Here is a 15,900-nt window from a genome sequence, read left to right on the forward strand (position 1 = left end):
AACATATAAACCTCTTTTAAATATCGTTCACCCCGATGTGTCCCCTGAGTCCCATATTTTAAAATAAATTAGTGTTTCAATATTTCAATTATTTGATTACTAATTGTTCAGGAGTACGTAAACGTTCAAACTACTTTTGCCACACGCTTGCATGGATTTGAGTGCATACCAAGTCACTGATCGTTCATCGTGGCCGTATGAACAATATGAACAACACCTCGTACCAGATTTTGCAGCAACTTCCATCCGTCATGCGTTCTCCGTTCTTGCAATTGAACACAGAGCCCTTGCAACTTACACGCACTAGCACTGTGATGTATTTGATCATCATGACATTCATGGAAATTGAACAAGGCGCGTAATTGTACTTCTGATATTGCAGAAAGGGCCTCGTGCACACTTGCCTTACGGCCTGCAACCTCATCTGCTTGGCTATCGAACAATGATAAACTTCTGAAAGTTGTGCACAATAGCATTAGCGAGCGGGCTGCTGCACGAAATCGTTCACCGATATTCATCTTAATATACTGTGGATCTTCTTCAGTATACTAGTAATTATCTCAGAGGTGCGATATCCTCCTGTATTGTGCGCAGCACAGCGACATGCAGCTCACGTACGGTTCGCTCGCAGAATGACTCATGGCCTCTTCGTGTTCACGAGCAGTGACTATTCGAAGTGCTATAATACCTTGCTGATGCAACGAACTGAAATCTCGTCCACTCCTGTGCCGAATGTTAGGGTGCTGCCCATCCAATCCCTCTTCACACCATTTTTCCAGTTTATTTAAGGTATGATACAAGGTACCGTCAGAACTCGGCAGCACGGTTCTTTACGTTTGACTGCAGGCATCATGTAAATGTTCATGTAACAAAAAACCAGGGAAAAACCTGGTTGTCTGCATTGGTGCGCGGTTTAAACTGTTTCAGCTACCAATTATTCAACTCTGTAGATGGAACATCGAACACCAGGGACGATGTACGTTGCGCATGCCTTTGCGATGATTGGTGATGTCAGGATATCTGCACCCAGACCAGTCATGTCTTCGAACTATACGACAATATCGTCAAGGATGATCAACAACAGATAGGATACTACGCTAGTGGTGTGGGAACGGATGTCAGGCCCGAAGGCTTTGTGCTTGTGGAGCGGATTTTAAAGAAATTGGACCTGGCTATTGCTCAGTGAGTGCACTATATTCAACGCTTCACGGCTCGCGGTAACAGCATTGAAGTAGTATCGGGGAAAATATATTGACAGCGTATGAATGGCTCTCAGATAGATACCATGATGGTGATAAAATCTTTTTGTTTGGTATATCTCCTGAATGTTGCATCAAGTATGCGGCTACACTAAAGATGAGGTCAGGATTTTCAAGGGGTGCATATCAAGTCCGTGCTTTGGCGGGAATGATCCACGAGGTACTTATCAATTTTAAGCAATTATCCTTGTTGTTCATTATTGTTTTGATAGGTGGGGCTTATCAGACCTGGAAACGGAAGCCAGATATCAAGGTGAGTACATTCGGTGATTATTCTCGAACACTGCTGATTTTCCCAGTGCCTTCCAGTACTATTGCTCTATCAATAGCGGGAAGTCTAAAGATATCAATGGTGCGAAGGAGTTCAAAATGCGATTGTCCAGAAGCGTAGCCATACATTTCATCGGTGTATGGTGAGGGTTGTACCTCAGCGCGATCGTACCAGCATTCCTGACGAACCTTCCAGGGACACCGTCTCATCTGTTGGTGTCAGGAAGACGAAGAATTTTCCATCCACTGATACATGCGATCACGTTTGCTACTTCCGCCAGGCACTTGCGCTAGATGAGCGCCGAGTGAGATTTCTACCTGAGTATGTCTACGGGGGTATGCGTTCAGACTGGCATAAATATCAAGTGTCGGCACCATCTCCCACAGACGAAGGTCGTATCAAGGAGGTTTGGTTTGCGGGTAGCCATTCGGATGTGTACGTGTCCCCTGCATCGGTTGGAGCTCATTTAATGATCTGTTTTTTTAGCGGTGGTGCACGTTGGAAGAAGAAGAGTTACCCCAATGACTTCCGGAACATCCCTCTCCTGTGGATGCTTGAAGAAGCTCGCGAGGCGGGGCTTCTGCTCAATCCCCGCGAGGTAGCTTTCAAACATGAAAATGAATCATTTCTGAAACCTGAAGTTACCGATCCTTCAAATCTTGCGTGGTGGCTACTTGAGATATTGCCTATTGGACATCTTTGCTTCAACTCCAACACACTTAAAGCGCTGTAAGTGGTAAGTTTCAGCTAATTGGTTATCTACTGAGCATTTGCAGGCCGCACCTTGGACGAGGGCGCATCATCATGCCCGGACAAAAGATCCACGAGTCAGTTCTTTTTCGTCCCAACTACCGACCTAAAGCGCATTTTTGGATGAATGTCCAGCAATGGCCTGAAGCGGTGCAGTGGTATATAGCATCTGCCGAGGAGCGTTTATCACAACTTGATTTTGCCTTGGAATTGCTTTCATTCAAAGGATCGACTGCTGAAGCTCTCGTCTGTTGTATTTTTGACAAACAGATGCTTGATAATATGTATTCATTTGGTGAGACCCCAGAAGATTGTGACTTCTAATCTGATAATGGTAGATCCCAGAACTCGCAGTCAAATTAGGCAAGGCGAACACACATGAGACGCTAGAGGCCATACTCAGTATCGACGGCAAACTTATTGCAGGCACTAAACGCTCAAAAGATAGTGGGGAGGAATGGTCTCTAGCAGATTCTGAGAAGAATGGAGATGCTGATGAGGCCAAAGAGGAACGCAATATCCGTCTCGTGCGCCTCGATGCATTCATCACGTACTGCGAACGTGGTATGTCGAGTCTTTTCATCCGAGTCACCGTTTTCAAATTCTCAAAAAAACGCGCAGTCAAGAGCAAAGACATAATCATCAAATGCATCCTAGACGACCTGTTCCAATTTTGTTTCTTTTGGATTTCAACTTGTGTCCTATGGAGAGTATTACTCTACGCGGGACTAAACACGATCTAGTCTACCCCCCAGGAGTGTCCCTCAAGTTGTCGAGCACACCCAAGGACGCCCATCCCCGATTCGTTTACAAAACAGCCTTATAGCTACAACCTTTTTATCGCTTATACAAATACAAATATGAGCGCTGAGCTTCGCTACACTAGAAATCGATTACCTCTCATCCAAAATACTACTCAAACCACAAACTAGAAATCCATCCCATCGTTGACTCGTTTACACTGTTCGACCGCTACAATTATCGTCCGGTACCAATAAATATACATACCTATCGATGAAATTGCAATTTCAGGCCTTTCGTGTGGCACGTAGCACTAAGGTACGAACGACGCCTTCGATCATGCGAAAATGTAAACGCGACCTTCACTGAGTACTGAAGCACTTGTGGTGCCACCACGCCGCGCCGACATGCCGTACGTCTCACTTTCACGATTGAAGAGGAGACGGGTCAAGGGTACATCGCTTGGAAGTCGGAGTCAGCGAGAAGTTCGATTAATCGGTTACGAGCAGTATTGTGAACAGAATCAAGAGGTCATGAACATGTCAAAAAGGAAGATGCGAACAACACCAGCGCGAAGAAAGAAATACATCACCGACTGCGAGTCGGCAGCCAAGATCGGTCACAAGCGATAAGATCGTATCGAGAACAGAGAAATATCAACAAGAGCCCAAAGGAAGAAATATAGTAAGAACTTTATCATCGACGACTACTTCTCCTTTACAACAGTCGCTGCTTCAGCATCACGGCGTGCTCGCCTGGTCTGAGCTTCTCCGATTAAGTCGTTCAACAACTCAATCTCGTCGATGACCTTCTTCGGCCGCTTTTCCTTCATGACACCGAGCATGGGTTCGTTCGAAACGATATAGACCCTTTGGTCAGGCATGTTGGCATTCTCCAGGTTCTCTTTCACGCTCTGGCGCGTCTGCTGAATGAACTGCTGCCGTGCAGCCTGGTAAAGCTTCTTCTTCTGGTCCTCGCTCTCATCGTCATCGCTGTCGTACCCCATGTCCTTCATGATGTTACGAATATGTTGGTCTGCCTTAGAGCGCACGATATATGTGGGGATCTTGAAACGCTTGCAGTTGGTAAGGATGGCAATGTCGGTCATGGTGAACCGATTGTCGAACAGGACGATGATGCAGTCAAAGACGTAAAGTCCTTGGGCGTTGAAGTACTGCCAGTCGGGGATTTTGAGCGTGCCTGCGCCCGGGATATCGTACCAGACATATGGGTATTCCGCGTTGGGGCTGGCGTATCTGGCCATGGCTAGCGTTGTCTCCGTGACCCCAGTGGCAGCAGATCCGGCGTCCTTATTGCGCAAACCGCGGAAGGCATTGATCAGAGATGATTTCCCTCCTCCTGCCACCCCGGCTACTGCGAAGTGGAAAAGGTCCTCGCGATATTGGACTTTCCGTTTGGCGGCGCTAACTTCTGCAGGCGTGGGAGTCACCACAGGTTGAATGCCTTCTTTCAACCTGCGTTCAGCATCCTCCTTGGCAGAATTGGCCACCTTTACTTGCTCTTCTGCTACTTTCTTCGACTCGTTGGCCGCCACCTGTGCGGCAGTCGCCTTCTTCTTCTCCTCATTAGCGGCCTCCTGTAATTTCTTGGCCTGCTCCTGGGCAGCCTGAGCGTCTCGTTTGGCTTGTTCTTGGACAGCGGCAGTTCGCTTACGCTCCTCCTCTGCTTCCGCTGCTCTCTGCTTTGCTTCTGCGGTGGCGGTACGAGCAGCAGCTTCCGCAAGTAAGCGAGCTTCGTTGGAGGCACGTTCGGCCTGGACCATGGCCATCATCTCCTTATGGGTCTGCTCCTGGGAGGCTGCCGCGGCTTGCAAGGAGGCCTGCTGAGCCTCCATAAACTTTTGCTGCGAATCTTGATTCGACTTGATGAGCTCAGGCGATCTGTGCTCTGGCAGCTGCAGCATCCTCTCGCGCTTGAGCAGCAGCTTCCTCTGCTCTCTGACGCGCTTCTATATCAACGAGAGACGGACTGGGCGCTTCTGGCCGCCCCCGACTGAATAGACCTCCCATCTTTGAGTTTGCTCAAGAATGATAATACGTGGACCTGTCAATAGTCACATCGTATGATGCTCCCATCTCTCGGACTGAGAAAACTTACAGGTATGCGTATGCTTTGGAAAGAAAAATCAGCTATAACAGCGTTGTTCAAACTCCCGTGGATAAGAACGAAGAACCGATCTTGAACTATAACATATAATGTCCACCTTGAGGCGTTTTATATTGTCTATTCGTACCACGTGAAGACCAAGAGAATGACTGAATGTGGCCAAGCGCTGATCATAAGTCACGCAGGGCTGTGGGTTATTCCACTTCCATAGGATTGCGCCGTGAAGTGCGACCTGGAGGTGACGAGATCATGGGTGAAGGGGGGACGTTCTGTGCATGTCCTTCCATTTTCTGTGTTCGAATAGACCGCATGTTTGATCTTCATAGAACTAGCGTCAGAAACTGCAGTCGTGGTTATGGTCAAAGTTGGGAATAGCTTACCAAATCGTTGTGCAATGTACTCAATTGAGTCCATCGATAGCCGTGACCTAGAGCCTGGCGTTGTCAGGCAAGTCAAATTGAGCAAGAATTCGAAGGACTCACTGGTCTTGATCATCGCCACCTCCTGGAAGACTATACTGCATCCACAAGCTGTGCGCGCATGCACCAATGGTGGAAGATCCTGTGACACTGCCATCGGTCGAGCTCTGACCCAAAGGATGTAGTCCTAGTTGGAACTGATCAAATATGATAATTGCGGTTCAAGAATACAGCTGGACCGCTTTAAACAAGATATGTAGGTGTAGCATAATACAAAAATAACAAATTACAGCGCATTCCAGTCCTCCTGCAACCAATACATCAATAATACATAGCTTGAATCTCGACGTTCTTGTCCGTTTCCAAACCAGACACCTGAAATAATCATTCCTCCACACCGCCCATGTACATGAACTCCTTGAACCTCAATCGAAGTTCCTTGTTCTTCGTAAGCCTCGTGGCAAGATCCAACCACGATGGGATGGTCAAGTCATTCAACTCGTAAGGCGTGTACTCTGACTCCACAACACCAGGCTCGCGAAGTTCTTCTGGGAGAAGTTGAAGAGGAATAACATATTGGTGATTCGTGACATCCTGTGTTTCCTCATCGGGGTGCAAGCTTGAAAGAGGGAAGGTCATGTATTCGAGTTCGAACTCTGGATTATGGGTCTGATCGAATTCTTCCAGTCTTGGCATGTAAAACTGTAAATAACATGTGTTATTTTAGGGAGCTACTGGTGGGGTATGTGCCCACCTGTGCGAACCCTAGAGGCGACCACAACGAGTTGTGTCTTGATGGCGATTTGCTATCGGAGTGCCAGAGTTTGTGAGGCTGGCACCTCCACGCGTTACGGAACTTCTTGTGTTCACACTTCGGCTTCTTGAATGTGCGAACTTGCTCATGGTTCAAGGCACGTCGCCGCTGAGTGGCCTTTATCATTTGAAGATATGGATCAGAGCCGATATCCTTCGTGAGTGTCGATAGTCCAGTGATATTATACGTGAAAATTCGGAAAGATGGAATGTAGGGATTTGGTACAATGGCAGCGTTGACGTTCACCACTGCATAGTCGTCGTAGCGAGTATCCTCGAGGGGTGCCGGTATCTCCGAAAAATCAGCGATGAGCGTCTCAAAGAGTGTACCGCGTGATGAGGTCTTCGAAGACGTGTTGATCTCATCAGCGTCCAAGAAAGAGAACTGCACTGAGTTAGTAAACCAAGCGTGGCTGTGAAGCAACCGCGCGTACGTGGTCAACGTTTAGGTGCTGAAACACCAAAATCAACTTCGACTACCTGGAACGAATAATGAATCTTACCCCATACAAATTACCCAAAATCGTGTCTTGGAATCGCAGGTTCAACTCTACGAATCGGGGGTACTGACGAGGTTGAGATGATTGATGCCATATCTACGTAGAGTACTCACGCATTCAGAAAAGTAGTTCGCTTCGGATGGAGGTACATGTCCTGCATTGACGAATATGAAAAGTTGTCAGGGTTCAAGGGAGCGATCTATGGCGTACCCGTAATCCACACCTACCCGACAACATGAAAAAGTATTTTTGGAAGATATTTGAGAATTCTTACCTGCATCTGTCGAGAACGGTATGCCTCCAGTTGTTCTTCAAGCCAATCAAGCTGGATAGTTCCAGGGTCCTTTGGGTCGGTATAATCACATCCTCCGACAGCTAATTGTTGTACATCAACGAGTAGGCCAACCAAGAATTATGCGTCACTTGCCGTGATTTTTCTTATAAAAGTACAAGGTATTAAGGCTGATAGCAGCCACCGCATCAGGTATGATCTCCGTTGAGAAGTATGCTCCCTGATGAAATGATGCTGATGACGTCGGGGGTATAAATGCACTCCATATCCTGATTTTTTTATAAGACCTCGGAGGTAGCTAAATCTGCGATAGACGTACGAAGAGAACTCCTCTATAATTTCATTAGGTCCTGTTTGCTACAGATTAGCGTTGAACGGAAGGATAGCAACAATCATACCAGCAGATAATCTATTCTGATAGCAAGGTAAATGGGATCAGTAGAAGAGCCCGTGATACGCTGTTCTCACATGAGCTATATCAGTCGACAGTCAATATACTTGTCGTGTGCTGAAGAATGTTAGAAGCGCTTACGCCATATGTCATTGTTCCCTGATAGAAGATGCATTGTTCAGGAAGTCTCTGCGAAGAGGCGCAACAGACCTACCCAAACTTGGCACGACTGGGATGCCTTTCTTCAAAAATACATGTTCCATCCTTTTAGCTACAGCGCGATTCAAGTCATAAATTTCGTCAAGGGTTCGTGGTATATCGTCATCGTTGTCGTGTCTAGATGTTCTTGATTAGATTGCATCTCAAGAGATCCAACACCAATTTCAAACCTTGCATTGTCGCCAGTCCCTATGCGGCAAATGAGCGAAGTCAAATAAGGCAAATGGGCTAGATTAGACACTCACAAATAACAAAATCGATTTCAGAGCTCCAATGTTCATCCAAAAAGTCAAGCGTGAAGTTTGTGAGACTGAACGGTGAGTCACAGAAGCTAGACAGAAACGAATGTCAGGCAACAGATCAAAAATAAGGATAATTAACATACCTATAAGGTGTTCCGTAGTAACCTGCCGGACGCTCGTCCTTGAAATCGGGTCGATGGCATGCAGAGGATTGGGATGCACCGGGTTCATAAAACGGATCAGGGTGGATATCTGTGATGTGCAGAAAACGACCGTGAAGCTGCCTAGGGGAAGATTCTTTCAATCATTTGAGCGACCAGCGGTGTGATTGAAATGACCACGAAGCACATACGAAGTTCAACCTGTGATGTGCCCAGTACAACCTGAGTAGGGGACGCGAGGCTCGCAATGCAGCATGACCCCAAGGTAAAAATCAGACTTCGCGCCCTCATGAGTTTCCGGAGAAGTGGTTAGATGCTGGGGTATCGGGTTGTAGTTCCCATTATTAATAGGGAGCAGTGTGCACAGCTGCAGTCGGCCTGGTGGCAACTATCACATCCTAGAAGGGGTCAATGGGATTCGATGGTAAGCACGTTTGTCACTCTGGCCTATTACAAGTGACAGTGGGAGTTCTTGAGACTGTCCTTCGTGAACGGAAGTGCACGTTTTTGGGCGAACTCCATGGACTACGGCATAAAAAGATTAAATTTCTGCGAGCTGCATTCGGGACCGGTGCGTGTACCAGTAGGGGTGCAGTGAGATGAAACGTTGATAATAGCATCATGAGTAATCGAACAGAAGATATATAAATTTGTACATGTTGACATCATCCATATCGATATTGATCCACTCTTGATCCACTCGAGCTGTCGTCGATAACAATCGTAGCATCTAATAACAGTAAGTTCGATTTCAACCCTGCATGTGCATCCCGAAAGCGACTAGGAGTGTCTCGCACGTTCGCCACCACGGTCCGGCTCCGGGCTCACTGAAACGGCGCCGGCCTACCGCGTACACGTCAGCCTCCCGGAGATTCAGAGCAAGGCGCCTTAACGGTATATAAATATGTATAGAAAATTTTCTTTCTCTCTCTCCCGTAGATTCCGGATCACACAGGTCTGTGCCAAGACCACTTATATGATTGCATTTTCTAAACCACGGCGTTCGACTCTCAGGACCAAGACTTCGCTCCTTCGACGTGACAAAAATTCACATGGATGGAATACCTTGCATTTCGCCTCCTGGAGTCAACGATGGCAACTTCTTGATGTCGCTATTTAAATCGTGTTTGACCGGTGCGCTGAGACATGGTCATCTTTCATTATTTTTGTTCACCGTGTTTTTCTTTTGGCGTCTTGCATTAATTGCATTTTATGAACCATCGAAACTCTGCAATCATGGCGGGGCCCCGAGGGTTCGTTCATGCAAAGTCAGCAGACTAGTCGCCGTCACATAAGAACCAGCCTCTAATGCTCAACGGCGCGAGCTACGAGCTCGTGATGTCGGATCAGTACATGGTTTGAGTTGCACTATGCAAGGCACACGGGCCTCGAGGGCCTGATGATGTCAACATTTTCCTGAGGAGGTTTCGTTTGTCCTTTTGTTACTTACTGAACAACTGTAGCAAATAATATTCATGGAATGAAATTGGTGCAACCTGTATATCGTGAGTTAGACAAACCACGCCTCGGAGTATTTGATACTGACTGTGCGAGGCGGTAAAGATAGATGAACAGCGTTTATAAAACCTGTACATGCGGTGCGTGTTTACAATGGCCTGGCTGATCAATGCATATACGGGAGCCGCAAGGGGGGCGAGGCTATACCTCATTGTTGTCATTGTGCGTCAACTGTTGGAATCCATCAGACCTATGACTCGGTGCTCGAGGGTTGTGCAGGATGACTGGTCCTGGTCTTTCGAAATTCAAGTGCTAAGCTGAGGTTGTGCTGTGGGCAGAACTGGCACAGCAGCCAGCTGAGGTTTTGTCATGGCAGGCAGATCTCAGAATGAGTAAGTTGCTGTGACAATGCGATGGTCATCTGGTATCTGGACGATGCTACATGATAATCATACTAAATCTTCTGAAGTTCATCATTTGATCCTCATATCTAATACTCACTCAAAGTCTTTGGGGTTTGTTTGCATATTTGGTTACTAACGAAATGGAATTTGAGACACGCTGTTTATGATTGAATCGATTCGCACCACTGGTGGTGGCTCTAGGGCGCCGCGGGCATGCTTGGAGGATTCACAATAAATGAGAACTGAACTCCTCGTAAGTACATGTCAAAACAAACCCGAGGATCCGAAAAGGGTATTACACAGGAATAACAATTTTTTATGTCGCGATCACACAGGGACTCATACTCATAGCCGGTCCGGATTGTTCATGTTTGTTCTTGATTTGTCAGCTCTTTCGACCTCTCTGAATGTCTGAATCACATAATCAATGAACATGATATCACCATCGCATTCAAAGTTTAATTTGTCATGGCTGCAGTCTCGTTGTCTTCGCCCCGCCCTCGTGTTGTGTCGGATCAGGGAGCTCCCTGATGACGGGACGTTCGTCGTGTTTTATGCAAGTTCTTTGAGGTATTTCGAGTTCGATGACCAGTTCGTGACAGTCCAGTGTCCGGTTGGATATTTGTTGTCCGTCACTGCTCCTACTATACAGCACGTGGAGGAACTTTCTTCCGACAATTATGTTACTACCTCTTCCCCATGCTTCCACAGATTGCCAACTGCCATATTTTGCCACGGATGGCAACAACACTGGCCACACTAACAAGCGCACATTCGAATATTTAAAACTCAATCCACTTTGCTGTATGCTCGAATCTGAGATAGCCCGATCATCCTTGTACTAGGAAGCGCGCAGCCGTCACCCCTAGTAGAAACAGCTTAGTACGGCCAGGTGCGATGTATAGCTGGTAAGATCGGGTAGAAAATGAAAAGCCTTGATGTTGTTCATGTATTGCTGGAATGTGTTGCCATCACGTCATTCGGAATTACCCTAGATAGAGGATACGCCTCAGTGGCGCCTTGCCACTTGGTAGTACAGCCCCACCTGTAGGCTGCAGGGTATATATGTTCGTCTTTGACGTTGACCTTACAGTATTCCGACATATTTGACAGGTGTACTACAGCCTAGACAAGGCTACCGTTTAAGAGCACTTCTAGAACTCCCAGGTTCAAGCGCCCATCGCTCACAAGGCTGTTCTCAACTTTCAACCTGTGTCCTGTGCGTGTTCATATAACCACTCGTTTGCGACCGCTCAGCAAACCAGAACATCCCCATACTAACATGTACATATTCAGAAATCTCATCCAGCCAACAATGTCTAGTATACCTCTTTCAGGTTCCAAGTTCACTCTTGATGCCTCTGGAGTAGCAGGGTTTTTCGGTGGTGATGAAGCTGTTTCCGCGATGACGATCATACACGTGTACCAAGGGAGAAAATGGTTGGGATGGTACAATTCACCAGGATCATACCTTATCGCCAAGAAGTGTAGCCAACTCGCCAACTCGCGTTTCTGGGATGGTTCATTCCCGGGCGTCAACACAAACGCTGCTACGCTGGGCGGGTTGGATGGTTCGAAGGGCCCACAGTTCAAGGGTATAGAGTCTGGGTCAATTCTCCCCGAAACTGGTTCCCTCGCTTCTTTGATGGCAAAAGAATGCCAGATGGAGCGGGGCATTGATGTGCCAGGCAGAAAAACTCAACCAGTTGGAGTCACAATCGTTGACCTCCACTACATCCCTGATGCAACCACGACACCAAAGCAACTCACGAAATACACCAGCGTTTTCGCCTTCATCCCTATGTCAGTATCCATCGGCACCTGCATTGCGTCCGCTCTCTTTGAAGACTGGTACTCCTTCAGTATGATCCTGCTCGGAATCGTCGCAAACGGATTATCATGTCTTGTCCTCGGATCCGGAAATTTCACTTTCTCTCATCCCATCCCAGCCCCGGGAGCGCCGCGAGGTGATGGCTTACTCCTCGCAGATAACAATACCATCGTCCTACTTGGTCAAGAGGGCGCTGTCAATTCCATTACCCGTGGGAAATTCTCTTTAAGCTTCGACAGTGAGACAGAATACAGAAACATCGGCATATGCTCGTCGATCCTTACGACCCAATGCATCACACAGCTGCTGCTCATACCACAGGCCACGCTCTTCGGACAGATCATGTTCTTAGCCTCGCTTGCAGTCTCCTTTGCATACACCTCATGGTTGTCATCGTTCGACAAATCGGAGATCCAGAGGAGGCTGCTGGTGGATGTAGTCCTCAAGCGCCCGCTGATGACGAAATATATGTTGGGCACGCGCACTACCATGGCAGTCTTCGTTCTACTGGCGTTGAATCCGTCAAATCCAGCAAAGGTACTTGATGATCTCCTCCCAAACGACACCAAAGTGTGGAAGAGTTGGAAATCAATCATTCTGTCAAGGCTACAGGACGGCGAAAAGATGCATTTTGAACCCGGCGATTGGAATGATGGAAGTTTCAACGGGAGTGAGAGCACACTTCTGAAGACTCTCTTAGGGGACGCCCAGGCTGCCTATGACGGGTATTGCGACCACCAGAAGTTGCACTAGTTGCACGATGAATTGGCATCCGCCGTCTTCGACTGCTTTTTTTGTGATACTGATTGTGAAAAATTATTATGTTCTAGTCTTCAATTGCTTACCATATCTTGTATCCTCGCCTTCGTTCTGAGTCTCTTGCCTTTATTTCAGTCCGATATTTCGAGTGTTTCAACTAGTGTTTTTTGACCATGTATACGGTATACCGTGATACCCCTTGTATGGATCTCCGGGGAGATGATTTCTTGCCACTATCCCGATATCTTATCAGTAACATTATAGATCATCATAACTCTTGGCCAGCAGCTCCGTAGGTCGGAAATGTTAAACTGCCTGACTGGGTATGATATTCGGACGTCCTGTCATTGTGGCCGTCCATCCTTATGCAAATAAGACGAGGCCACTGTGCGCGAGCCTTCATAATGATTTGATTGACCTTGGACTCTATCTCTACCACAATTTCACGGCCTGTAATTATGGAATCACAACCAGCTCCACCTGAGTGTATAATATTACAGTACAAACATCAAACGTATTTCACAGCGAATGAACTTTGGAAGACGTACGTCTGGGGGATTGCAAGGCTCGAAGGCGGGCCATCAGAGAACCTGTGAGAAGAAGATATCGTCATATATCGTTATATATCGTAATATATAGGAAAGGTTTTCGTCACATTGGAATATAAAGTGATATAAAGCAATATATGACTATGTAAAAGCACCATAATTAGCATAATCCCCAGCAAGAACTCACCGGTTTACTGATGCCAATAGACGGTTCGCGTTCGTGCAAGAAGAAAAGCAAGGGAGTCTGGAGATGAAAAGGGGCGTTCTGTGGATATGTGTGGATTAGGGGCAAAAGATGATGTATTAATGGTTTACTGCGCCTAGCAACAAGATCCCTGTCGAGCGTCCCGTCCCACACCTCGAGGTACCTCTTCTTCCTGCGAGCTTCTTCGAACTGCATGAATAAGATTAGCACTTCCAAATGGACCAGCCATGGGTTTGCTATCGTTCAAATCCAACGACTCGCTCACTATGGTAGCTTGTTGCCAGTAAAGATATAGATGTAGGCAGTGATTGTTTCGGATCTTTGTTCTTCTCAACTTCTTTGAGCTCGCCGAAATCGAGATCCTCTCCAGTAGTGATGCATTGATGACCCATCGATTGTCTCTCGATACTGCCACATGCACTGCATGCACTTCTTCGGTCTCCTTTCTCGCTTCTATGCACAGTGCTTCTTTTGCGTTGGATTTGCTGATGACATGCTGGCCGCCATCTGGAAAGTAAAATATGGATGTGACGTATTTGGGACTCTCTGACATCACTGATGTTAGAGTCATCTCGGCTACCGAATTGGCGGGCTGCATCGACATGGTCGTCACGTCTTCGGGAGCCAAATTGGCAAGAAGTCGAGACATATTCGAGGCGGCAGTGAGTTCAAGGATGGTCAAGGCCTAGCGTCGATAGTGATTCGAACATCTGCTGATCGTCAGTTCAGTCGATGTTACCAAGCAGGTCGCCGCTACTGATGGTAAGGAGGAAAACTCCGAGGGCGTGGCTATTTTGACGCACCTGACAGTTGTGTACATTGCACCTTTGCTTCTATTATTGTGTCTGCTTGGTTCACAGTCGTGGAAGTGCATGTGTACATCCGGATCAGGAAGTTCGGGCCGAACTGCTACTATGGTCGAGGCTGGTAACCTTGTTCGTTGCAACCTTCACTTTGCTTTCGACACCAGCAGATACGAAGCAGACACATGCAGACCACAATTGCACATTACTGACGAATAATTTTGAGCAGATCATTTAGCAGCAAGTAGATGTCCCGATGCCATCGTCTGAACCATCCACCGATGTTGTTGTCGAGCGCACACTTATCCAATCTTCTGCTACTAGTACTTTCCCAACAATTTCACGCACACTTGCAGATGTGCGTGAAGAGGTTGCCCAGAGCCTCGCACTCCGTATGATTACAAAAGCACGCACCGTCGATGGTGTCCGCATAGGTGTCCACTTCACTTTCTCGAAGAAAGATGATGGTCGCTTTCTTCGACTTATCACTTCCCATATCCGTGCACGACTACCTTCCTCCCGATATCTCTTCGCTATAGCCACAACTGGTTCATCCCCGACAGGTCGTGATACCCGGGACCGCGCACGCACTTCAAATGCGCTCGTTATCTGTGGGTCAGATGAAGATGATGTTCAGCGTGCTGTACTCCTCGCATCCTCTAAATTTTTGGGACGTGTCGATGCAGTTCAAAACACGGGTACTCTCCTTGCTGCCTCTGTAAGGCATATTGGCTCATCTTATGATGACGCTGCCTTATGGGACGTATTGTCCAAGTCTGTACGCACTCCCATCGACCCTCTTCTTCCTCCACCCGGATCTCGCAGCATTGATCAACTTCTATCTGATGCCCGATCAAAGCTCGAGAGAATGACTCCACCACAAGCCTATGACGCCCTTCACGACCCCACATACCCAATGCCGGTCTTTCTGGTAGATATTCGCCCAGCTTCCCAACGCGCTCGTGAAGGCGGGATTCACGGATCCCTCATCATCGAGCGAAACGTTCTGGAATGGCGTTTTGACCCTCGTTGCGAAGCACGACTTGCAATCGCAGATCGCTATGATTTAAAGATAATCATATATTGTCAGGAGGGGTACACCAGCTCTTTGGCTGCGGCATCCCTTCACGAACTTGGGTTGCTCAATGCGACTGATATAGTGGGCGGTTTTGCCGCATGGCGTGCGGCTGGCCTGCCAGGTCAAATAAAGCCCCCGTCCACTATCAGCGATGAAGAAAGCTATCAAATCAGCCAGCCTTCGTTTGATTCTGACGATGTGATTGACGGTATTTGACTAGTTTTGACGTCAATCGCGTATTTAGTATACCCAGATTTATGAGCCGCTATTATTATTGTTATGCACAAGTGCTATGGAAATCGATCACGACCAAAAATATATGAGAAAACGTTTGTCGGCGTGACGGACAGAGGATGTCATATTTGTCTAGCTGGCCCAAGAGCTTGCCTGTGATTTTGTATATTGTTATGAATCTTAGTACGGATCCATCAGCGCCATCAGCGCTTGACGTTACTAATAGTCATGAACGTTGATGATTACATACGTACACCTCCTCCTTTTGTTCAACGGAACTTCAATCTACAAGCTTGTGTCATCACGCAAACCATGAGCCACGTACAATTAGCTTTCATATAGTCCATCCTACGATCTCCCCAATATCCTAATAATCCACGCCGCGTGGACCCCAG

At 47.2% G+C, this 15,900-nt stretch overlaps 6 protein-coding genes across 6 annotated transcripts; 3 read left to right on the forward strand and 3 right to left on the reverse strand.

The window, feature by feature from the left end:
• Nucleotides 1-140: 140 nt before the first annotated feature.
• F5891DRAFT_594384 (uncharacterized protein) lies at nucleotides 141-584 on the reverse strand. Its single transcript, XM_041372400.1, has one exon. The coding sequence runs from the start codon at nucleotides 516-518 to the stop codon at nucleotides 174-176; it is 345 nt and encodes a 114-aa protein (XP_041222042.1). The 5' UTR covers nucleotides 519-584; the 3' UTR covers nucleotides 141-173.
• F5891DRAFT_594365 (uncharacterized protein) lies at nucleotides 547-3,116 on the forward strand. Its single transcript, XM_041372399.1, has 14 exons — nucleotides 547-566; nucleotides 632-789; nucleotides 847-904; nucleotides 951-976; nucleotides 1,031-1,182; nucleotides 1,233-1,312; nucleotides 1,367-1,419; nucleotides 1,472-1,512; nucleotides 1,559-1,672; nucleotides 1,726-1,965; nucleotides 2,017-2,259; nucleotides 2,307-2,575; nucleotides 2,626-2,844; nucleotides 2,902-3,116. Exons 2-14 carry the CDS (start codon nucleotides 733-735, stop codon nucleotides 3,021-3,023), a joined length of 1,674 nt encoding a protein of 557 aa, XP_041222043.1. The 5' UTR covers nucleotides 547-566; nucleotides 632-732; the 3' UTR covers nucleotides 3,024-3,116.
• Nucleotides 3,117-3,460: 344 nt separating this feature from the next.
• F5891DRAFT_594501 (interferon-inducible GTPase-domain-containing protein) lies at nucleotides 3,461-5,197 on the reverse strand. The gene is made up of 2 exons (XM_041372402.1): nucleotides 5,140-5,197; nucleotides 3,461-5,085 (listed from the first exon to the last, which is right to left on the reverse strand). The coding sequence occupies exon 2, from the start codon at nucleotides 4,943-4,945 to the stop codon at nucleotides 3,728-3,730; it is 1,218 nt and encodes a 405-aa protein (XP_041222044.1). The 5' UTR covers nucleotides 4,946-5,085; nucleotides 5,140-5,197; the 3' UTR covers nucleotides 3,461-3,727.
• A 640-nt stretch (nucleotides 5,198-5,837) lies between these two features.
• On the reverse strand, nucleotides 5,838-8,565 carry F5891DRAFT_594461 (Metallo-dependent phosphatase-like protein). The gene is made up of 17 exons (XM_041372401.1): nucleotides 8,377-8,565; nucleotides 8,168-8,321; nucleotides 8,028-8,113; nucleotides 7,953-7,971; nucleotides 7,778-7,899; nucleotides 7,705-7,722; nucleotides 7,641-7,645; nucleotides 7,571-7,586; nucleotides 7,492-7,522; nucleotides 7,308-7,441; nucleotides 7,155-7,255; nucleotides 7,091-7,103; nucleotides 6,994-7,034; nucleotides 6,884-6,946; nucleotides 6,815-6,832; nucleotides 6,322-6,765; nucleotides 5,838-6,269 (listed from the first exon to the last, which is right to left on the reverse strand). The coding sequence occupies exons 1-17, from the start codon at nucleotides 8,474-8,476 to the stop codon at nucleotides 5,952-5,954; spliced, it is 1,683 nt and encodes a 560-aa protein (XP_041222045.1). The 5' UTR covers nucleotides 8,477-8,565; the 3' UTR covers nucleotides 5,838-5,951.
• A 2,436-nt stretch (nucleotides 8,566-11,001) lies between these two features.
• F5891DRAFT_594721 (uncharacterized protein) lies at nucleotides 11,002-12,768 on the forward strand. The gene is made up of 3 exons (XM_041372404.1): nucleotides 11,002-11,114; nucleotides 11,161-11,266; nucleotides 11,344-12,768. Exon 3 carries the CDS (start codon nucleotides 11,363-11,365, stop codon nucleotides 12,629-12,631), a length of 1,269 nt encoding a protein of 422 aa, XP_041222046.1. The 5' UTR covers nucleotides 11,002-11,114; nucleotides 11,161-11,266; nucleotides 11,344-11,362; the 3' UTR covers nucleotides 12,632-12,768.
• Nucleotides 12,769-14,218: 1,450 nt separating this feature from the next.
• F5891DRAFT_594707 (uncharacterized protein) lies at nucleotides 14,219-15,615 on the forward strand. The gene has a single exon (XM_041372403.1). The coding sequence runs from the start codon at nucleotides 14,450-14,452 to the stop codon at nucleotides 15,485-15,487; it is 1,038 nt and encodes a 345-aa protein (XP_041222047.1). The 5' UTR covers nucleotides 14,219-14,449; the 3' UTR covers nucleotides 15,488-15,615.
• The last annotated feature ends 285 nt before the right edge of the window (nucleotides 15,616-15,900 follow it).

The sequence above is a fragment of the Suillus fuscotomentosus genome (genome assembly GCF_016647785.1).
Source record: "Suillus fuscotomentosus strain FC203 chromosome Unknown F5891scaffold_55, whole genome shotgun sequence".
Lineage (NCBI taxonomy): Eukaryota > Fungi > Basidiomycota > Agaricomycetes > Boletales > Suillaceae > Suillus > Suillus fuscotomentosus.